The sequence below is a fragment of the Desmodus rotundus genome, chromosome 5, assembly GCF_022682495.2.
Source record: "Desmodus rotundus isolate HL8 chromosome 5, HLdesRot8A.1, whole genome shotgun sequence".
In the NCBI taxonomy this organism is placed as follows: Eukaryota; Metazoa; Chordata; class Mammalia; order Chiroptera; family Phyllostomidae; genus Desmodus; species Desmodus rotundus.
In genome coordinates, this window is record NC_071391.1 from 10517586 (window position 1) to 10542076 (window position 24491).

The 24491-nt window shown below is 40.2% G+C and overlaps 1 protein-coding gene across 2 annotated transcripts in view; it reads right to left on the reverse strand.

Annotated features, from left to right (window-relative positions):
- The window catches only part of LOC112320325 (fatty acid desaturase 2-like protein FADS2B), a 30248-nt gene extending 5958 nt beyond the window's left edge, over nt 1-24290 (reverse strand). For both annotated transcript variants that reach the window (XM_045185654.2, XM_024577792.4), the window contains exons 1-8: nt 23688-24290; nt 16042-16152; nt 12630-12827; nt 10685-10786; nt 5639-5764; nt 3072-3132; nt 840-916; nt 548-645 (exon numbers count right to left, since the gene is read on the reverse strand). In XM_045185654.2, coding sequence (XP_045041589.2) covers nt 548-645; nt 840-916; nt 3072-3132; nt 5639-5764; nt 10685-10786; nt 12630-12827; nt 16042-16152; nt 23688-24011 — 1097 coding nt within the window. In that variant the 5' untranslated portion in view covers nt 24012-24290. The remainder of the gene's footprint in view (nt 1-547; nt 646-839; nt 917-3071; nt 3133-5638; nt 5765-10684; nt 10787-12629; nt 12828-16041; nt 16153-23687) is intronic.
- Nucleotides 24291-24491: the final 201 nt, after the last annotated feature.

Genomic DNA, 24491 nt, shown 5'->3' on the forward strand with positions numbered 1-24491 from the left:
TAGGAGGATTACACCAATAAGATAATGCATGTTAAGCCTTCAGAAAAGTGCCTAATGCATATTAACTAACATTATCCATATTATTAGGTAGGATATAGAATAATAAAGTGAAATCATGAGGGGGGAATCAATTGGGAAGTTGAAGGAAGAGGACTATTCAGGGGAAGCCATTTTGATTGTGGGAAAATCTCTAGTCCTAAAATAACTTAAAAAAATTTCTTCTGTTCCATCATCTTTGGCAAAGATTATGATGTTTAACTGGATTACAGTTTTAAAAGATTTGAGGATCAGGTGAAATACTGCAATTGAGAATTAAGCAAGTGGGGAAAAAGTAGATTGAGTAAAAATTTTTTTCTAGGGAGTTCTTCTTACTTAACTATTTCAATTTATTAATTAATTTATTTTTTATATTGTCTTGGAAATGTCCCAGTTACAGAGAATGGGGCATGGTGTCATAATCCTATGCTAACCACAAATAGATTAGATAAGGAAGGTAAGAGGACTGTCCAGGGTTATGGAAAAAAAGCGGACATTCTTGCTTTCTTACTTGACCAAATATATGAGCAACATGGTTCCAAAGATTCCGTAGAAAGGGCCAAATGTGATGAAATAGCGGATGTAAAAACTGCTGACCCAGGCAATATCCTGCAGACAGAAATGCTTGAAAGTTAGATGCTCTGAACACAGCTTCACTTCCCCTCCATTGGCTTGGGGTCCCTACATGTATTGGCCAAATCTTATGTCTTGTTATTCGAGGAAGTTCTGTCTAGGAGGGAACAAACATTTTCACTCCCCTGTTCTACCTGGTTTGGCTTCTGAGAATGAGTGAAGTTACTCACCCCCCAATACCTTCGGAGGTACATCACTTGCATGGATTGCAGGTTGAAATATATAGGCATAAGGAGGGGAAGCCCAACTGAAAAAAAAAAAAACACAACAAAAAAGATGGTGAGTAAATAACTAGAATGTGACCTCAGTGCAAGTCAGCAAGAGTCTCTCTTCTTAACATGCCGCCTGCAATGTTGCCTCTGAGCAGGGTGGCAAGGTTGAAACCCAAGGCTGGGAGTTTTGAGTCTCTGAGGCTGAATCAGGAATTTGGTGCAAACTTCCTCAAGGAGACTAGGGGAGCTTTCAAGATTTGAGTCATTCTTGATGGAGGCATCCTGGAAGAGCTTCTGCTGTGGGCTTTCAAGTTATCTCAAAGTCTATGGAATTCTTCCATCTGTCACAACCTTTAGGATTGGACCCTGTCATAACATGTCAAGATGGCAGAAATAAAGAAGGTGTACTTTCCTGGCCAGAGAATTGTTTACCTGCTTCTCCCCCAGGATCAGTGAGGCTAAGGCACAAACAAGTCTTACAGGGACCCTTTGCATTTTGACAGACTCTGTTTGACTACAGTTCAGTCAGGTACTCTGAGTCCTCCTCTAGACTAGGCTTTGTGTTGGCCTGCACACGCTCAAACTCTGCCAACTCTCAGCACAAATGGTTTCATCCATCCCACATACTAAGGGACTTGAACAAACACTAGCATAGTTTCTAGCAGCTCACAGCCACATCCCTGGGATGACTTTTCTGAAGAGAAAGGACACAATGAAACAGCTCCAGAGGGCAATGTGGTTCGTATATGTGTAGGGGGTGTGGGTTCTGCAGTGAGTCCACACCATTAATTCATTTTTCAAAAGCTAAGGGCATATTGCTGCATGCGAGATGGGAAGAGAGTTCAGAAAAGAAACCCCAAAAGCTTTTTCTTATGTAAACACACATGTAGCTAGGTTGGGGATAAGCTACCTTTCAAAATGGGACACCAATTTCATTTCTCTTTTTGGTTGTGCAAGAGAAGGAGCAGGTGACCACCATACGATGGGCTGCAACATTCCAGCAATGGAAGGGACAGCAGCAAAATTAATCCCTATGTCTCTAAAAATTGGCCCACAGGCCCTCTGGTGAGGTATGTTACAGATGACCACTGGCAGCCAATATTTGGGCAAATCAGATAATCTGCAACAGTTTCTCAGCCTCGGAACTGTTGGCATTTTGGGCCAGATAATTCTTTGTTGTTGGGGGCTGTCCTGTGTGGTGTAGGATGTTTAACAGCATCCCAGGCTTATACCTCCTGGATCCAGTACCCTTCCTCTCCCTCCGTGGTGGTAACCAACCACGTCTCTAGAGATTGCCAAATGTTCCATTGGGAGCAACACTATTTCTGGCTGAGAACCACTGATCTACAGGAAATGTTTGGAACCTTCCCTGATTTTGGTTTATTTCTCAAATATTTTAGATGAATATATTTTGGGGTTCCAGGAAACCTTTTTTGTAATCAGTCATGGGTGTGATTTTGGTTAAGAGCAAAGCACTTTTCTTCTGGTGTTTTTTATTAGTATCAGTATTATTTAGTTACCTTATTTTTCTTTAAGTCTGGACCCGCATCCCACATTTAGACCTATTATCTATCTATCTATCTATCTATCTATCTATCTATCTATCTATCTATCTATCTATCTATCATCATCATCTATCATCGATATATCTACCTATCTATCGTTATCTGTCTGTCTCTGTTTACTAAACTTCTTCTACAACTATATGTAAGCCAAGGAAACGGCCAGCTTTCTTTCATGCAGAAGCTCTATAGGTGTCATTTATTCCTGGGCCTCCACTTTTTCTGGCATCATACTGTCAATGCCTTGGCATTCTTTTCCTATCTTTCTTTCCTCCCTCCCCCAAGGCCAATATTCTTTTCTTGTTGATAGGTGTTTAGTTTTCCTATATTTAGGGTCCCAGATGCAAGACCTCGTTATTGACATCCTGTCTTCCACCCTTCTTGGAGCACCTCCTTCCTGGCCCAATACCCAGAGTGATGAGATGCCTATTAAAAATTCCTTTTTGCTTCTCTCTTTCTTTTTCAAGTTTCCACCCCAGAAAGTCTGAAATAAGACATGCTGCCTTTCTGAGTTACAAGACGACATGGGAATCCTCCCTGTGAGAGGATTGCAGTCATGCCTTCCGGCTTGACTACTGCTTACTTCAAGGAAATGAATGATAAGGAATGTGGCTCCATGGAGACTCACCCATGTAGAAGTACAGGTGCTGCTTTTCATAGTCAATGTATTTGATTTTCTTCTTGCCATACTGAATGGAGAGAGAATACAACTTAAATAAGAGACAATACTTCTGGTCATTATAGTCAAGGATGTTTGTGTGTGTCTAAAATCTCTGTGGAAAGAGCCATCTGATCGGAGTTCATTGGCTGTTGAACTTGAGGCACTAGAAGAAGCAGAACTGGAATGGGAGGAAATATAGTGGCATCTTTTTGCTTTGATTAAGTGTGGGCAATTTTTGCATGGATAGTTTATTCCATTTGACTGTGGGGATTGTAATCATGGTTTTTTTTATTCCCATGGAAGCTATTTAAAGATGTTTTTGTCCTTATGTAGAGTGGAGTGGTGATTAAAAAGGCACATTTCTAATGAGTTTTTCTAGCTCTTCTTTAATTATGATGTTTACATTTCTGCTTGCAGCCCAGTCTCCATCTATATGCATTCATTCAACAGGTATTTATTGAGTGGTCATGTGATTACAGATATAGGCATGGTGCCTCCTATCTCTCCCATCTTTCCTCATTTGTATTCTGATCATGGATGTCATGCTATATTTTGCTATTTGTAAAGCACAGTGATATTTATATCACCTCAGTACTGGGCATTTGGTTACTTTTCTAGGGGTCTTCTTCATTAATTTAATTTTTTCTCAGTGCATGAAGACAGTAAATACCTTGAAAACAGGCATAGAAGTAATGGTTATATCTCCAGTAACTAGCAGACAAGCAATAACTGTTTAACTGGAGGAATGAATACATTAATGGTAATTCACATCCCACTGTATACTTTTGCTGTATATTCATTCAGTTACACTGTAGGCCACAGGTGGCAAACATAAGGCCCGCAGGCCAAATCCGGCCCTCCACCTTGTTTTATCTGGCCCGGCACCTTGTTTCTACCCAGCGGCAGTACCAAGTTCCTTGCCCCTAGTTAAGGAGTAGTTACATTTATACAGTCCTAAAATTGCATTCGGCCCTTTGAGGGCAACTGTGAGGCTGATGTGGCCCCCAGTGAAAATGAGTTTGACACCCTATAGGCAGTGCTTGCTCTTGCTTTCCCCATTCCTTTAATACTTCCCCACCTATGTAAGTATAGATTTATTCTCTTATTAGGAGGGTAGGATTGATCCTTCCATCTCATATTATCACAAATAAAAATAAACATCATGATGATGAGGCAATAATGTCTATTTATAGTTATAGAAGATTTAGTGAGAGAAAGCAAATATTCAGGACTCATCAGAACTAGTTTTGATGTGAAATGACTGAATTTTAGATTTTAAATAATTTTAAGTAATTTTTTGTGCAGTAGCTTTGAACCTATGTATATAGATTCCAAAGGATATGTCCCAAGAGCAGCTGTGAAACTTGGAGAGATGTCCTCCATCATTTGTAAAGCTTTAGAGAAGGCATTTCTGGAGAAGGTCGAGCTGCTTCATGAACTTCATTGAGACAAATTTTGCTTTGTCAGGGGGATAATTAGAGAAATCAAGTGTCACAATTTTAGTGATGGGCACAAATTTCACAAACAGCAGAGAGGTCCAGTTTGTTGGTGGAGCCATGGTCAAAAGCAACTGATTCACTGTCACAGGCAAGGATTTTGTTTTTCAAAATCTGGGCAAGAGAATTTGTTTCCTAATTTAGTCAGGGAAGAGGGTGAGTTGTCTCCCAAAGCTGGGAAAACCTATTTTCAAAAAGTTGCACAATTTTTGGTTTATGTACCACAAGGCCCAGGAAGCAACTGACAAAACTACATTCTTATTTTTATAAACCTCCTAAATACTTTTAGAAGAAGATAGCAGTTTCTTCCTAAGTACCTGACTTTAGACCTCCTCTGTTCAAAGAAGACTTCCTTCTAAGAAACTTGGCGATCATCCTTTACAACAAGTGAGAAATTCTGGAGCTGACTTTTCCCTTCCCTTTCCTGTCATTTAAGCAGTACAAATTAGGGGTGGGATCTCAAAGTGTCTAAGAAACATTTGGGCTGTGGTTCATGTAGAAATGAACCCAGATGAACATGAACTACAAATAGCAGCACAGTCTCTTCTAACTGAGTTAGAATTAGCTGAACTAACTAGACTTAGATATTTGTGCTTTAGTGCTTATTGAATGTACTGACCTGTCTTCCCTGAGTGAATGTCTCCATGTCTTTGCAGAGTCATTGCCAACCGCAGACACCTAGTTTTACTATCTAACGTTAGCAGAGCCTCAGAGCTAGTGGCAGGAACTACACAGGGATCTGCTTGTCACCAGGTTTGCTCAAGCAGAGTGGTACAGATTATATTTGTTATGCTAAGAGGTAATACTGAATAACTTTGAAGGACATAGAGTCATACACTCCACATGTTCTCATTTTAGAATGAGATTTAATCCCCAGATTCAGTTATTTCAAATCTATACTCTGGACCTAAAAAAGAGAGATGTTCTCAGGACATGCATGAAGCTGGGACCTCTAGTCTGATCTTTCCAAGACAAGTCAATAGGCCTTCCTAAGAACCACTTCTAAGAACTTCTGGTGGTCAGGATTTTTGAACATACCTTGACAGGTTGCAAATCTCCAAGGAGGAAAAGTGGGCCCATATCAATATCTGGATCTTTTGGGTAAATATTTGGTTTTACGTGGTGTTGGAAGTGTCGGTAATTCCACCAATTTGCTGACAGGCCCTGAGGAGAAGAGGGGGTTCATTAGTCGTGGTGAGGTTTCTCTTTCGAAATATCCTCCATGATCAGAGTTTGCTGCATGCATCTCCCAAGTCAAAATAAGACATCTGAGTTTCTCAAACTGGCACCCGCTGCCGAGTCACAGAACTATTCATTGGACAGCGGCTCTCGAAGCCTACGGACAAATAATTATGTGATTTAGGAACATAAGTTCAGGCTCCAACAATTCCTGATAATGAGAACCTGTTGAAATTAAATATTTTTCCATCTTTCCTTTTTGATTCTTATTTTTAAAAAATTCTGGAGGTAAGTGGGGCAGAGAGTATTTTTCCTATTTTTTTTCAAAAAAAAAAAGAAACCTCAGCTTTAAGATTTTAATTACTTCTGGGGGGGGGGGCTGGAAATAGCCCCAGGCATCCTACTTCAATGAATATTTCAAAGAATCATGTATCTGATGTGATCTCCTAGGGGAGCTTGGCTCAGATCATTGCATGTTCAGGCTTCAGTGCTCTCATATAAGAATAATGAGAATAAAAATACTTTAGCCCTGGCCACATAGGTCAGTTAGTTAGAGATGAGCCAAAGTTGTGAGTTTGGTCCCCAGTCAGGGCACATACAAGAATCAACCAATACATGCATAAATAAATGAAACAAAAAATTGATGTTTCTCTTTCTCTGATTCCCTTTCTTTCTCTCTTTAAAATACTACAAAAATATTTTAGCTGATGCCATGCTTGAATCATCCCTGATTAGGTTTGTGATTTTATCTCTCTTAATTAAAGTCTGAAGGGCTTAACAGAGCAAAGGATTTAGAGGCACACCAACCTAGTTTCATATATCAGATGAATAAATATTGCTGTGTGGTTTGGGCAGATTACCCATCCTCTTTAAAGCTCAATTTCATCTCTAGTATATATAGTATAATGATATTTACCTCCCCTCCATTTGGGAAGATATGAGATGCTGTATGCAAAATGTTGGCACACTGAGATAGTTAATATCCTCTCTTTCCCCTATGGTGTTAATCATTTACAGAAGAATAAGCAGCAGTAGGTTTTTATTGTGTATTTGACATCTCTCAGTCACTGGTCTATATGTGTTTTAGATCTTTATTGTGCAATATAGTAGCTGTAGACACACGTGTCTGTTGGGCATTGGAAATATGACCAAATTAAGATGGGCTGAATTTTGAAGATTCACGATTAAAAAACAAGTAAAAATATCTTAATAAATTTTAGGCTGATTTCTTGTTAAAATGATGATATTTGAATACATAGAATAATGAAGTTACCTTTCAAAATGTGGCTACTAGAAGATTTATAATGACTTACGACATTTTAATGTGACTTTCATTATATTTCTATTGCACTATGTTGGTCTACACACTATACATCTATGGTACAGGAGATGGGTTTGTTTGAAAAATCTGTTAATACTGTCTTCCCATAGTCTTCACTGCAGTTTTCTCTTAGCAGTCTTCCCTAAACCCTCAGCCCATCAGGTGCAGTCTTCTTACTTCTAATATCCCCCAGTGTCCTTCCAGTGGACTCTCTCTCTCCCCCCAGTCCAGCTCTCTCTCCTGAGTGTCATGCTTGAATGGGCGATATCACTTTCCAACATTTCCTTTTAGGTGTCTCATGGCGGAGTTCTGGGGTGGGGGACTCAACATGGACTCATCAATTTCTAGTCTTCCTTCTGGGGCTCCCACGGACTCTGCATTTCTTCTGCCATCCACTCACTCTTATAATTGTGTATTCACTCATTTATTCACCCATTCATTATTTACTTTGAAGTGTGTGCTGTGTGTCAGATACTGAGCTAAGCAGTATTTGGAATACAGAGATAGACATGGTAAAACGGTATTCCCACACTCATGAAACTTAATCTATCGGGAGCAGCAGACAGCTAAACAAGGGCACTATGATAAACAATGGTTCTCTTTTTCAATTAATCCTCTGGGAGCCAATATCTTGACCTTTTCTACTAACTGACTATACCCTTAAACCAATGACTGTCTCTGGAAATTGGTAATATGAGAGACAGGTTTTGATTTGTGAAGGTCAGAGAGCATCTGCTCAAGGTCAAGGACCTTAGAACAATGGTCAGAGTGGTCAGGGTGTGATCTAATGCAGCTGGCTCCTCCCTGGATCCTCTGTTTGGAAGCCACAATTACCAGAGACAAGGGAGAGAGTGACCCACGGGAAAGTGAGGATTATCAAGTACCTGCAAAAACAGGCTACCCTGCACTAAGCTCCATATAGGAATCACCCTAAGTCACTCCTCATTTCCATATTAGGTTCTTAGGACAGTATCCAGGCTTGGACTGAAACCATCCTGGATCTAAAGATCTGCTACTCAGGCGTGGCCTTGGGCCGTTTCCTTATCTGTAAAATGCTTGAGGTTACTAGAAGGGTTATAGGAAATAACATGCTTTACACTCTTCCTCCCCCAAAATGTTTTAGGGTGCAGTCATGGAAACAATATAGGCCAGATTTTCAGAGGGTCTTAATTTCAACTATTCTACTTCTTTTTCCCTATAATAACATTTGGTGCTTATAGTTTACAAAATATGCACACTGGAGGTAGAAAATATGCTACAGGGAGTCCATTTGGATTTTCACATTGCAGAGAAGTCCAAAATGTGTGCAGACATTCCGTGGCTTATTTTCAGAAGGGCTGTTTTCTTATGTGAACTTTGCAAAACCCAGAATGGATATATTTTTGCATAGTTAGTGGATGCAACTTCCAAGGAATCTCAATATCTGTCAATATCTGTGCCTTTTCCTGGTGGAGAAGAGGGTAAATTTATGTGAAATCAAGTTTTGAAATTTAGAATTGTCATGCACATACAAGGTGGAGATGCTTGCTGTTTATAGGATAATTTTCTTCATTACCTCCCTCCCACCCTCTTTTCCTCCCCACAGGTAACTGTCTCTCCCGTACATAGTTGAAGCCTATATTAATTTTGCTCACGAATCGCTAGTTTTGCCTGCAAAAGGACAGAGTGCACCCGATTTGCTTTTAGAGACATTTCCCATTTATTTACTCTGGTCACAAGTCATCAAGATGATATTCAAAATTGTTTTTGGCCCTGGTCAGTGTGGCTCAGTTGCTTGGAGCATCGTCCCATACACTGAAAGGTTGTGGGTTTGTTTCTCAGTAAGGGCACGTGCCCAGGTTGCAGGTTCATCCCTGGTTGGGGTGTGTATTGAGGGCAACCGATCAATGCTTTTCTCTCACATTAATGTTCCTCTCTCTTCTTTCCTCCTTTCTCTCTCTCTCCCCCTTCCTCTCTCCCTAAAATCTATCTATCTCTCTCTCTCCCTCTCTCTCTCTATATATATCATCATCATTTTTCTAATTAAAAAATTGTTTCTGGAGACACAATTTATAGCAAGAGAGCTCTGTACAAATTTGGACCAACGGGAAAGCAGTGGTTTTTTAAAACATACCAGCAAAGGTGGGGCTGATTTGAAATATTCCACACACTGGCACCAAATCAATTGCCAATCATCTCCAGAGCAGATGGCTTTTCCTCTGACTTCCTCAGAGTAGGGGAGGGAGAGCGAGAGTGTCCATCATCACCTGACTCTCACATAAGAAACCATCGCCTCCCTCTTTCTGTGTTAAAGATTTCTGAGTAAGTTTAAAAACACTTCAGCTAACCCCAGTGGATAAAGCACAGAAAAGTGTGCTTACAGGAATTTTCTTGTTAAACCCGTCACATAAAATGACATTATTTATTCTAACCATTTGGAGGACATGTTTCTAATATTAATCCTGATGCAACTCTCTGTCTGTTTGATATATTTAAGCCTCAGTTTACTCAACCAAAAGCAGGGTAGGATCAGATTTAGATGGTGATTCTAACCCAGTATCTTCCAAGTCAATATATAATCACTTCAGTAAGAAAAAGCAAGTTAGACTCTGAGTCAGTGATCAAGAGTTTTTCCTAAGAGGACATGGCTTGAGCATAAAGATTTGGCTTAGTGAGAAGATCAGAGGCATTTCATCTTCTATTGGGCCAGGGTATATAGTTACCAAATCCTAGAATGTCATAGAAAAGCAGAGGTCCAGTTTAACTTCCGTTACAGATGACAACGCTTGAGGGCCACAGATAGAACTGTGACTCCTTCAAGGTCACACAGTGAACATTTTCAGAGTCAGGAATAGAAGTCATTCTTAGCATCCCTTGGTTGGCTCATTCATTCAACAAATGCTTATCAAAGGCCTACTATGTGCTGGGCACTCTGCTGGGTGCTACATTGCAATGGTGCATAGAACACTGTTGTCTGCCCTTCTGGAGCTTATGTTAGTGGGGACAAAACCAGCCACAATCCTGCCCACCTGCTTTTCTCCAACAGTCTGGGTTTTGCAACCCTCAGCTCTTGAACAGATTCATTTGAGCTTCCTTTTACACTCTCCCCCTTTCTCTTCACTTTTACCTCTTCTCCTGCACTTTTTCCTTTATTTTTTCACAGCTTCACCCTTGCAGGACTACTCAGTGTCACTGGGCCCCCCTTGCTCCCCCATAATAAATGTTCAGAGCCCTCCTAAGAATAGCCTCATTCATGACTTTACAGGTCATATCTTCATTTTTAAAGGTACAATTCTTCTGGGAGGTAGTTCCTTAACAATGCCAGAGATTAGGCCAAATAGTTTACTGGGGTAAGAAAAAAATGTTAGAACTTCTTAAATAAAAATAAACCCTTTCCTCATAAAAATTTAAAATTCTAATTTTAATATATTATAATATAATAGTATATATGAGCATATATACATAACATTTACATTATTAGTATAGTTACATTTCTCTGTGGGGCATGCAGAAACATTTCTTACTGATATGAGTGCACAAGTAAGAATGATTGCCTTAGAAAATGACCTTCAAGAGTCCCATCATCCTCCCTGAACATACGGTACCTTGAGATGACACATCACAAATCTATGCATCAGGCGGTTCCATTTGGACTTCTTAAATATGGAAAGATGGCCTGTGTCATGCTGCAGAAATGAACTCTGGGCCTAGGAGAGATGCAGTTGTTAGAGGAGCTGGGAAGGCAAGAAGAAATGAATAAATGTGGCCACTAGTTGATTCAAAGCCCCTTTGAGTAGAACAGTGGGAGATCTTGTCTGACCACAAGCCAACTGCACTTTCTGTGTCCCACACGTGTGGCATTCTTTCCCAGCCTTTGTGCAGGTGGTTCTCTCAGCATGCCATGCTCTCTTTGCCACTGTTAAAGTGTTCCAGAATAGAAACAGCATGGCCTTTAGAGTCAGGAAGATTTGGGTTCTAAATTGTTCTTCACCACTTTTGAGCTGCATGACTCTTGGTGACTTATCTGTAGCTCTGAACCTCAGTTCTTCATCTGATAAGCAGGGATAATGGCACTTTACTCTTTGGGCTGTTGTGCGATGTAAACACATGTAAAGTGCCCAGCTTATGTTAAGTACCAAACAAATGTTTGCTTCCAAAGTCGCTTTTCAAGCAATGGTGCAAGTTATCTTTTAAGGAAATAATTAACATATTGTAAATTGTGTGGCTATGAACATTGGGGTGCATAGGTTCTTTTGGATTGGTGTTTCAGGGTTCTTAGGATATAATCTTAACAGTGGAATTGCTGGGTCAAAAGGCAACCTGAGTGCCCATCAGTAAATGAATGGATAAAAAAAATGATAGTATATTTACACAATGGGATTCTACGCAGCAGAAAGAAAGAAGGAGCTCCTACCCTTTGCAAAAGCATGGATGGAACTGGAGAGCATTATGCTAAGTGAAATAAGCCAGGTGGTGAAAGACAAATACCGTATTATCTCACCATTAATAGGAACCTAATCAAAAAACAAACAAACAAGCAAAGTATAGCCAAAGACATTGACATTGAGAACAGGCTGACAGTGACCAGAGAGAAGGGAGTGTATAATGGGGGAAAAGGGTGAAGGAATAATTGTAAAGGACATATGGACAATAACAAGGGGGGTGGAAATGGGGGAGGGAAGTGGGGAGGGCTGGGGTGGTGGAGAGGGGTGGGGGGAAAGGGAAGAAAACTAGTTGAACAACAATAAAAAAAAGAAAATAGTTAACATAAAAAATTCTGGAATTAACACTGATATTAATTATCCATAAACTCTTCCCCAATTGTCCCAATCAAAATTAAATGATTCTTTCTTCCCTAACAGCACATGCTTGTTACTCTCCTTGGCATCAATGTCTTTCTGTCATGGCATATGTTCAGATGTTTGAATGACCATCTCCCTCACTGGATGGCTCATTTCCCGAGGGCAGCGGTCAGGTGCATTTCCCTTAGTGTCCACAACAGTGATGTGCTCATAGGAGGCTATGCAGAGACCCACACTTTACTGAACAAAGATTTATCAGATCTATGTGCCAAGTGCTGATTGTCATTTATAGAGGAATCCAGACCTTTTTATTCTCATATCAGATGTATTTTCTGCTCTTGAAGAATTCATGGTCTAATGCATTCATACATGCTGGTTAATAAATTAAAGATAAAAATGAGTGTTACATGGCTGAAAACAGAACTTTCAGTTACTGAACTTTTGTGCCAAAATTGGGCAAAGAGTAGCAACTGTCATAAGTTAAATATGTACATTATGCTAGTCACTGTGCTAGGTGTTTTACACATTAGCTTGTTTAGTCCTCCTCAAAATATTTCCATAAAATTTGTTACCTCCATTTTACAGACAATAACTTGGGCCCAGTAAAGTTTGATAATCTGCTGGTGTCAGACACCAATGAGTAGCTTGCCAAGAAGTATCAAGCAGCAGCTGACACTAATCTAAAGAGAGAAGAAGAAATTCTGAGCCTTCCCCCAAAGCCATTGCCTGAGGTTAGGATATTGCTTACCTGAGAAATTGTAAGAAGAAAGGAAATACATATTGTAATTGACCAGCCATTGCCAAAACGCCACAGCATTAGCCAAGCCAGGGCTTCCAAAATCAGGATCTGGATGAGGTGGAGGAAGAAGAACCCCAGGTTGGCATTGAACATGTTCATTGTCTCTAATGTCCTCCGCAGTTCTTGGAAGTCTTCCACCAACTGGGACTGTGAAATATTCAAGGAAGAAATCAGTTCTTTCAGGGGAAAGGGTGCACAAATGATCATAATTAATAATCTGTTTTGTTAACTTATTAAGTTAATTTTATGCATAAAAATTCATTAGCATTAAGAAATCTAATAGGGGGGATTAAAAACAACAAACAACAGATAAACAAAACATTTGAAAAATATTGCAATTTTTTTTCACTAGAAAAGAGAAAGATGAGTAGAGGTTTTTTGGCTGTCCTCAAATTATTACAAAAGTTTATGTCATTTCTTTGAGGGGTGGTCATGGTCAGTAAAGATGTACAGAAGTCTGACAGTTGTGTTCTAAACCATCGTTACTTTTTCAGGTATTGATTTCTGGCTATGCTTTGGGGAACTTCATTATGCATACAGATCTGTGTTACCATAAATATTGGTACAGTTTACAAAGTGATTGCTGCCATTGTTGGTTGTTCACCTGTGCAAAGGGCTGGCTCATAGGAGATGAGGAACATAAACAAATGTAGGCCACTTAGATTAGCTCAATGTATAAATTTCTGTAAGCTGTACTCAGTGGATCCCCAGGAACAAGACAGGGTCTCTGGTGGCATTAGAGCATCTGCTGGTTGGGGGGGTCCTGGTTCTGAGTGTGTACTGAGCGTATGTGCATATGTGTGTACGCACAAGGCTAGCATCAGTTCATGAGCTTGTCGCGCCATACTGGAGAGTCAGGGCCAGGGCTGGGAGGAAATCTCTCTCAGCTTAATGACTATAATGGGGTTGAAACCAGGACCATGAGAAAATAACCAGAGTATAAGAAAGAGAACAGGATTGTTTACATGTAAGAAAGGAGAGAAATTTGAAATAAGAGTTATGAACATAATTCTAGAAGTCAAAATTTTTATTTAAAAATTCACTGATGCAACTTTTAATTGATCCACTGCCTGGAAAAATCCAGATGGGCTCATCTCTCAAGCTCCCATGAACCCTAAAATTCTGGAGGCCACAGATACTTTTAATAGGTCATCTCTAGAGTGGCTCAGGGCCTGGTCATGTTTTCCCACCCATTTATTGTACAGAGACAAAGTCACCAAAGTCCAGAGGAGTGACTGGTCTGAAATCTTCAGCGAGTCAGTGACAGATGCCAGACTTAAACTTATGTTTCCTGACATCCAGTTTTGTGGTCAAATACTAATTGTCTACATATGTATCTAGGTAAATATAATATAGCAATTCATTGTCTAAAAGAGTGTTGATCTCTGGGGGTAGCCATAAATTTTCTTTAGTTTTATATACATATACATATATTCACACTGATGTACTAAAGAAAATTTATGGTAGCTCATTACCTCCAAAGACCAGTGAGTGCTCTTTTAGACAATGAATGATTATTTTAAAGCTTTTAACCATCAATGGGGTTTTCTTTTCCTTGAAGAATATTTTTAAGAAAAACAATTAAAGCTTGCACGATCTTCCTTTTTTAACCTAGGACCCCCTGCCCTAAATAACATGGACTTATCTGGGGTTGGTCCATTACTTGTGCCCCCATGGAGTTCATGATAGCAGTAGCATCTAAAATTTAATGGAGGCAACTGAACTTGAACAACAATAAAAATATAACATTTATTGAGCATTTACTGTGTTATGGATACTGGCGTGAGCATTTAAGTGCCTTTAACTCTTTCAATAATCTTCCAATAAATCTTATGATGTTGGTTCTATTGTTGTTATTATTTTACTGAGAGAAAGGCTGAGCAGCAGAGAGGTTTGGTAACTGGCCTAAGCCCATACAACCTGTGGCAGGACTGGGTTGTGAGTCCAAGCTCTCCAGCCTCAGAGTCCACCCTTCTGAACACAGAACCACGCTTCCGGCACACAGCCATGCAGGATGAGCATCACCACAGAAGGGGTGACCTTGTGTTTGTCTTTGGTCTGCGAGTAACTAGTTCTGTATCCTCAGATGCCCTCTTCCTCTGTGAGTTTGCTTCATCATTTCATAAAGTGGAAATATAACCCTCATTCTATCTGCCTCATGGTGAAAGATGAATCAGCACTTTGTGCAAATTATTTTTGAAGAATTATAAAAATGTAAGTTGTTTAAAAAATAAATTGCAAAAACCCAAACTGCTTAATATTAGCTAAAATCTCTTTAAGCCTTATGTAAAATCATCCTAGTGAATGCTCAGTCTTATAAAGACCCCGTCCTTTGGAGGAAATTGTTCAGGCAGCCAAAGTTTTACAGAGAGAAAGAGTGATGTCCTTCCTTGAAATTCCTAAAGGATTGGGGCCAGAGAAATAACCTGGAGTCCCAGTTCTTCAACACACCAGCAGCGGGGCTTTCAGGGAGTAATTTATTGTCCCTGGACTCTAATTTCCCCCAAATTCAAAAGGGCTGTAGTTAGAATACATTCACATCTTTCATCCATCAGCTATTTGTGCAGTTTGTACTGTGTAGAAGAGTCCTGAGGACACAGGAATAAGCCCAATAGAGACAATCTCTGCTGTCATGGAAATAAGTTTGCCAGGGAGCACAGACACAGACATTAAACAAATAATCACATGAAGTCACTGAAAAAAATTATATGTATAAGTTGCCTGGCATGAAGAAGGTGTTTAGAGACAAGGCATTGCTGTTTGGTGCAGGGCCAAAATTCCACTCATTTGTTTCTCAGAGATGTCAGAGTTCCGAGTGGGAAGACGACATTGTCTGTAGATACGTGGAATCCACTCATTTATGCTTCTGCAGGCCCACCCAGGCGCGATGCTGGTTTCTCACAAAACATGATAAATTGGACCTGAAATGTACCTTAGCCCCATTGCTCCACATATGCTTTTCTTTTGCCATTTACTTATTTACTTATTTTTTTATTAAATTTATTGGGGGTGAAACTGGTTCATAAAACCATACAGGTTTCAAGGTACACCTCAACAAAACATCATCTGCACACTGCATCATGCACTCATCACCCCGAGCAAAGTCTCTTTCCACCCCCGTTTATCCCCACTTTGCCCACATCTACTTACCCCCACCCGCCTTTCCTCTATCACCAAACTGTTGTCTGTGTCCATGTGTCATATATATATTTCTCTATATATAAATATATATTACATATATTTTAGCATATAAATAAATATATATTTATATATATATATAAAACCATATATACATATATATATGGTTTTTTGCTTAATCCCTTCACCTCCACATATTCTTGAGTCCTGAGACCTCACTCACGTTTTTGTTTCTCTCATGGCTGGGCTCTTCTGGGGCAAGCTCTCCAATGAGCAGTGGCTTAAGGTATAGTCGCGCAATGTCAAGCTCGGGGTGCATGGCTCTGAAGACATCCTGGAAACCAGAGAATTGTTAGAAGCCTAGAAGAGACATGCTTTTCCACAGATTAGTCCCCTTCCTGACCTCACCCTGTGCCCAGCTGGAGAACCAGCATAGACTCTGTTAAGATAATTTGCTTCCAAATCTTAAATGATGCTTCAAGTTGACCGAGCAAAATCACCCTTGGAAATTATCAATGGAAGCTGGAGATCCACCTACTGAATGCACTGGTTCACTAGGGAAGTCCAGTGCAGCCAGGTTATCCCCAAACACTGGAGAGACCTCTATTTATTTTATTGAGAACCAGAAGAAATAGTGGCTTAAGTTTATGATAAATCTTTAAACTCCAACATCATGCCTGGGGTGGCAGTTGCTTACACTATCTGAGGCATACAGCAACCAAGACTGGCTATGCAGATCTTAGCAAAAGATCTATGCAGTTCTTAGCAAAAGACCAGGGGAATGAGGCCCTTGAATTAAGTGATTCCCCGAAAAAGACAGAATGAAGTTGATGATGGTTGCTCAAGCCAAAGGTAGAAGAGAGTGTGGGAGCACAGCCATTGAGCTCTGGGTTGTCTGTAGTATCACACTCTTAGCTGTTGATCACTTCTAGAAAACACTAAAGCAGTGTCTGCAGGGGCTTGTGACAGCTGGGCAGAGAACTGAGTTGACCAACTCTACTTTTCCATCGCATATCCCAGCCTAAGTAGAAATTCCAAGTGGCTATGAGGAGTGGCGGTGGTTCCTATATCTTGTTTTTATTTGGAAATGAAAGATATTCTATTCTCTTGGGGATTTAAACAGCTTTGGGGGCAGGGAGATTCTCCAAGAGGAAGATGCTGGACTTTCTGCTATTATGGCTTTGGGGATGGGAGTGATTAAAAAATTAAGAAATACAACCGAGATTGTAACTTGGATACGTGGACACCACACACATTACTCTGAGTTCTGGTGTTGCATAGTACTGATTAAGTAGATGCCAGAGCAGCCATCCTACATCTCAATCCTGGCTGTGTAATTGTGCACAAGTCTCTTGACCTGGCTGTGCCTCTCTTTTCTCTTTTCTAATGTGAAGGTGATGACAATAGCTATTCAATTCACCAAGTTATTATAAGGATTAAGTGAATTAATTAGAATTTGACTCTCAATATATTTTAGCTCTTTCTCATATGTATAACTCCAGTGATAAGGACTTACTACTTAGCTTCTGTGCAAGACAACAATTCAGAGATTTTATTCCTGTACCCTAATGCCTAATGTTGTGTCAGCTCTGAATTATTTTAGTGAATATGATAACTTCTCTATCTTTAAATAGTAAAGCAACTTAGAGTATAGCCAAAAACCACACATGAGCCTACTTATAAGAAGGTGCTTATATAGTGAGTGAGGTTAATTGGAAAGGTGCAATACCAACTCTTTGGACTTTCTTAACCTAGATTCAGTGATGTGAAGAGATTTGTACCTGCTAGAACCAGCTCAGGCTCTACTGTCCATTCTGCTTCTGCACACTTCCTCTGACCCCTTGGAAATGCCTACCTGTATGATTTCAAAGGTGTTTTTTTTAAAAAAAAATTTATTGTTATTCAATTACAGTTGTCTGCCTTTTCTCCCCATCCTTCCACCCCACCCCTCAAAGGTGTTTTTTAATTGTCACATTTGACAGTTCTGAAACTTAATTTCCCAAACCAGGAAGAGAGTCATTCAATAATTAAGAAGGTGATTAAAGTATTTCAGGATGATCCATATTGAAAAATCACGTTCTGATTGTTGTTTGGGAGCAACTTAGGATGGAAAGCAGCCTGATTGATAAAGATCAGGGGTAAAGGAAAGGTAAGCTATTACAATTTTGTCTTAGTCCAAACAGCCATCCAGAGTCCTGAAACAGTGTGCTGACAATGACATTCCTCTGGGTTCCTTGTTTTTTCTGATCCCCAGAAAGTTTCATAGGTCAATACTGTGATAACAGATACTGAAGGCCTCCTAAACAGTGTTCTGGAATAGTAGGCATTGCCCTGTTTGTGGAACTCTTCATTGGGTCTATGGGCAGTACAATAAAATAGTTTAGATAGTCTTTGAATATATGATTTAGAAGAATTTCCTATGAGACTGAAAACTGAGTCAGTTGTGAAATCCCCTCTTGCAGAAACGAGTTCTGTTATCAACATTCTTGGGCAAGTATGTTCCTGCTGAAGGAAGGAAAGGGGAGAAAATGAAGGGGAGAAGGGATACTGCCAGCATTTATTGAGTGTATCCTATACACAAGGTGATTTATGAGCCAGTTTGTAATTATCACTTTAGTTCTGTGAGCTTCCATTGATTCTGTTTCTCAGAGGGGAGAAACGTCTCGTCCCAAATGCCCCAGTAAATAGTGGAGTCAGGATTTGAACTCAGGGCTGTGTGACTTTAAAGCCATGAAGCTATAAAGGTCTATTCCAGCCTTAACATGTATCATTTTTTTAAAGGCCTCTTAAGAGAGGAGCAACACCAGATTGTTTGGGGATGGTGCAAAGATCAGAGTGTATCTCCTGAGCAGATAGTAATGGTGTCTCTCCTCCTTAGGTTGTAATCCTGTGAATGACTTTGCCTCTGGTTTCAACCTACCTTTTGAGGCTTGGTTTTGCACCATGTTATTCACTGGATCTCTCCATATTCCATAAACTTTCCATGTTTCTTCATGGTGCTGAAGCTTTGTACACACTGTTCCCTTTGCCTTCCTCCATTTTTCTCTACATAAAAGCTCTTCTTCACCCTTCAAGATCCAGATGAGATGTTGCCTGCCCTAACCCACCCAGGAAAGTTATGCATGACCTCCTCTGGGCTTCCACAACACTTCATTCCTATAACTTTTCAAACTATGTTGTAAGGAATCTGTGTCTTCACCCCTTCTCTAGTGGTCTTTTGAGTTTTTTGAAGACTTGGACTATGCCCTGTTGATTACATCACACACACCATCTATCAGCATGCCTGGAGCATGGCGAATGCTCATGGATGCCTAGTGAACATGGGAGAGGGTGCATGAATAAGTAAATATAGGGTTTTTCATCAGAGTGTCAAACTCAGAGGATACAGATCTTTAGCATCATTGTCTCCTCCCTACCCTCAGCATCTCATTTTCTGACCTTTCTGCTGCTTCAGCCTCTCTCATTTTCATGTTACCCTCCTGATTTTCTTCTCAGCCATCATCTCTACTCCTTAACCTATTTATAAATTTCTATCATAGCTCAGCTCAAAATCAATTGTTTCCAAAACAGTATCACACTAGAAAAATATGATTTTCACAACTAGCTTGGAAATCCTGATAATTTTGTGCTGCTTTTTAATGGGAGATGAAGAGATGTGTGTTACTGTAATAGCAGCGTGACCCTTAGTGGGTGAGAAAAGTACATAGGGTCTGAGACAAAATCCTGCCTTTGCAGCTTCAGTACTAGATCCAGGTCATGAGCTGCATGAAGATGCCCTGCGTGAAGTCACCCAGCCAGGAGGGAATGTATGGGCTGAAATCCAGTGGGCATTCCTGCTTGCCAACTCTTCAGCTGCAACACCCAAAGAGTGTGCCTTCCTCATTCAGACTGAGGCACAGTGCAGGGGAGCAGGGGAGCAGGCTGTTTTATATTGGTCAAATTACTTAATTTATTAACCTTTGTTTTTTTTTCTCAATGTGTATAATAATACTACCCTGTCTGCCCCATGGGCCCATTAATTCCTTTATTCATTTATTCAGTCATTCCAAACCTATTGAAGATCTAGCCTAGTGGGCAAGAGCTTAGGCTTTGGAATCAGACAACAATAAATGACTCATTTTTATATTATTTAGTTCATCTGAGGTAGGTTGAGAATTTCCAAAATTCAGAAAAGGAAGAACCAACGGCAAGTATATGTATGAATCACAAAACAAGTAATTAGAACCTGCATTTACTCACCTCAGAAAAGCTCACCAGAATAGTCACTACCCATTCACCAACACCCATTCCCACATCTTTTGGCAACTTCTCCTCTGCTCACCTTTCTCACTCAGATCTCATGTACTGCAAAGCAATGGCTAGAACACGTCACCTCCTATTTTCAGGGTCCAGAGTGCAAACCATTACACTATGGAACTTGTCACACCATATTTTGAATATGCCAATTTGGGGGGAGAATGCAGTTTTTGCCCCTTTCCTGGGAGAGAGCCACTTTGGAGTAGAAAACATCACATGAAATTTATGTGACATCAGTATGATCAAATTTATATGAAATCAGTAGAAATTTATATTACATCACATGAAGTCATATAAATTTCTCTTCACACTCAGGGGTAAGCAGAGGGTTATTTTTTCCGCTGCAACTCATTCTATTGTTTGAGAACTTTCATCATTTGAAAGCTCTTCCTCATATTGAGATTTGTTCTATGTTACTTTCAGCTGAGCTCCAGCCCAAACTATCTCTTTCTCTCTACTCTTCCCACCAAACCTGCTCATCCTCCTGGCTTCCCTGTCCCATAATGGATTTCACCACCTACTTATCTGAGCCAGATGTCCGTAAGACAGTTTAGACTCCTACATCCTGTTTACTTATCCAGTCACTCATGGGTCCTAGATATCCATGGCACTCATTTCTTTTTTTTATTCCTATTGTCAATGCATTGTTCAAGCCTCCAAGATGTTACCTGGACTCCTTCCTTCATTTTGATGAACCTTTCTCAATTTCCTCCTTCACACAACTGCTGAGCTGGTAGTTTTCACCCATTTTACTTATTATCACTTAGTCACTTCTCTCGCTACTCCTCCACCCATTATTTAAATGAGAACTGGGTTATTTAAGACATTTTGTCAACCTAAAGAAGATGCAATTATTACTGATTATTACTCTCCTTTCACCAACAGCTTTAAGGCCCTGCTTGATTTTGTTGTCATGGTTGCGGGTTGGGAGGGTTGCTGTGCTAGAGAAGTGTGATTATGTGTAGTGGAAAGAGGAAGACATGCAGTGGGGGCCAAATGCAGAGTCCTTAGCTCAGCATCAAGACTGTTTCTCCATCTCCTCCTTCTCTTATCTCTTCCACTATCTCTCTCCTTTACTGATCTCCTCTTCCTCTTTCTCCTCTTCTCATTCTCATTCCAAGACAGTCACTGACATTATTGTGCTAAGACAAAGGAAGTGTGGGATGCCCATTCTGGCTGAGCTTTTAATCATGATCTGAGTCATATCTGTACTCCACCTTGGTGCACATGCTCTTCCGCAGGCTCCAGTCTCACCTCTGTTGGCTCTGCTTATCCCAAGCCACTGGGAGTGCTCTCCTCTACCACACTGCAGTCCTCCAAATAGTTGAAATAGAATTAGCTGTATTTCCTCTAAGTTTTTGTCATCCCTTCCCTGTCATCAATTCCTTTGACTCTCATGAGAAAGAGCTTGCGTTTCTCGATGTCTCTCTCAGAACGAGGTGTCCAGAGATAAGGAGTGGGATGACCAGCACACAGGATGATGCACCTGCTCTCTTTGTTCAGGACACGTCATACATGCACATGCATCACAAGATTGCACTTATTTCTTTTGTGGAGCCTGCAACACTGTTGTCTTAAAACTTGTGGCTATTTATTCATATGCATTTCCTGTTATCATATGCTTTGTAATCCTCATCTTAATGATTGCAAAATAACCCAGCAGACAGATAAATTGTGATCTATATAATTAGTCCTTCTTGGTCTTACAAGTTATTTCTGGCTTTTCCCAGATGAGCTTTTCTAGGTGAGCAGAGCTGAGTCTGGATTCTAGTTACCTGTACTGTGCTATTAGTTTTAAATTATACAGTTTGAAAACAATCAGGTAACTCACATATGCAATAACAGTAGTTGATGTGCCAATTTTGTTTTATGGACTTATTTTTCTTGGTAAAGTTTTTTTGGAGACACTTATAACCTTTCTTAGAAGAACTAAATGAAAAAGCCCAAGAGTTGCCATTTTTTGAGTAGTGAATCTGTGCCATGCACCATAAGGAACATTTTACTTTATCTCCACTGACTTTCACAACAATGCTAATATGAAAGTAAGTCTATCTGTGTGGTTTTCAGGGTGGCTGAGACCTACATCTTTGCCAACACATCCTCTGAGCTAAATTCTATGACTTGTGTTAGGAAAGCATCATCCATATTCTGGGTTGTGGGAGTGAGGGGATGGGCTAGATAGGGATCTGTAGTATTTATTTTATTTATTTAATTTATTTATCTATTTTATTTTTCATTCCCTTTCTTCTGTTATTCTTGCACACTTGCTTTCTACCTCGCATCTTCTACCCTCATTTATCTGAATTCCTACCCAGCATCAGTCTCCCCAACACCAGGATACTCCCACCCTTTACTACAAGCACATGTTCATTTTCTCAAGGAAAAGTTGACCTTTGTTTAAAAAATATCAGGTGTGATGGAAGTGGAGAGGAAGTAGCAAGGTATGTTCAAAAAGGTATTCACCTGACTGCAGAATCAAAATAGGAAGATGGTGGAAGAAGAGCCTGGTTGGAGAAGGGAGATACGAAATTGAGGTACGAAATTTGATACTATATGTTGATAGTATCAAAAGATAAAATATTGCTTAACTTTGCAAATTTGCCATGTGCTTGCATATTTTGTTATTATTAGCACGATTTATAGAGTGATTCTTAGTTAAACAATGTTTTTAATTTCATACTTTGAAACAAGTTGGAGAATTTGTATATTACATTGTGAAACAATAAAACAACAAAGTAGGAAGAAAAAAACCTGGGTTTCAATTTCTGCTCCACATATTAACTGTTTGATTTTGGGTTAGTTAGATCTTTTTAATCTCGTTTCTTCATCTGTATAATGTGAACAATGAAATTCATAATTGGCATAAAACAAACTTCCTTGTAAGATATTTTGCATGGGCTTCCTAAATGATTTAACGGTTTGAGAAACCTTCCTATCAGATGTTAAATGGAAAATTTATTTGTAAGAACTCAGCTACAAAGGTTAGAAACCTATCTGGTTTCAAAATTTGACAATGTTACTTGCTGGCTGTGTGTATTGTTTGCCTCTTTGAACATTAACTTTCTCATCGCTAATACGGGGATGATAATCCAGCTTCCTCACTGTGAGGTTTAAGTGAAGTGATGCATTTGAATGTGTCTAAGGTATTCTAGACATCCAATAAATGTCACAGTAATTTTTTCCTTTGCTGTTTTGGTAGAGGAGAGTGGTAAGGGGAAGCAGTGAAAAAAAATGGAAAGACTGGAAGTTAAGAAATATAAAGGCTTTGAATCTAAGCTGTGCTGTGGGGTGACTTTGGCAAGTTAGCTATGCTCTCTGATTCTAATTTCTCCTTCCATAAAAGTGGCTTGTAGTACCTGTGTGACACTGAAGGAGCTACAAGGAAGGAAAAGAGCTCTGCAAAGCCTAAAAACCTATGCAATCGAAGGTTTTCATCACTGTTATTAACATTTTGATGCCTAATAGATGAATCACTGGCTTGAGCACGTACTTGACTTGCTTTTGGGAAGAGAGCCAAGGTTCCAACCACCCAGTAGCTGGAACAGAGAGAGGGCATAGCTTTCCGCTCCTTACCGTGGCGTCTTCCCCAGCGTAGTGGTTGAGGACCCGGCGCCCACCTGGATGGCGGTCTGCCCAGCCAGTAACATCGTACACCTTGCGGTTGATCACCAGCCACTGGTCGGCCTCCTGATTGTGTCTTTGGATCTCCTGCCAGCTGTACAAGTTGAGGCTCTTTCTGGGCACGCCATCCTTCCCTTCTGCCCCCTGCTTTACAAAGCCTTCAGCTTTCCCATTTGATGCTGGTATGTGGTTTGCCTGATGCTTCTCCCTTATGTAGAGCTGACTCTTTCCTACAAGGCTTCCATTGCCTGCATGCTTTCCTTCAATCTTCATCATCACTGACCCCTGAGGTTTCTGGGTTGACTCCTGAAACTTCTAATCCTCACCTCCGATTAGGCAATAAACTAACTCTTCTTCCCCTTTTATTCCATTGTAGTAAGATGCCTGCTCAGAATACTTCTTTTTTAGCCCAATTATCTACCTCTTCACAAACCTGATGGTGAGCACATTCCCAGCCTCTCACTCCTGCCTGTCCTGAATCTTTTCTGCCCTGATGGAGGTTGGACCACCTTTATCTCTTCACTTCTCCTCTCCCTGCAGATGGACTCTTAGCAGCATCCTTCATCATTGAGTCCCTAAGTAAAGAGTTGTGGCCAATCGCAGCCTGGCACAATGTTGTGGCCCCACCCCCAGGGAGGAGGGGCTAGGCTCTGTTACATAACTTCCTTGCTCTGCATCAAGCTGGGTTGGGTTCCTACCTCTCTGACCTGCCTGTGAATGGGAACATTCAGATTTGTTAATTGAGTATGTGAGCAG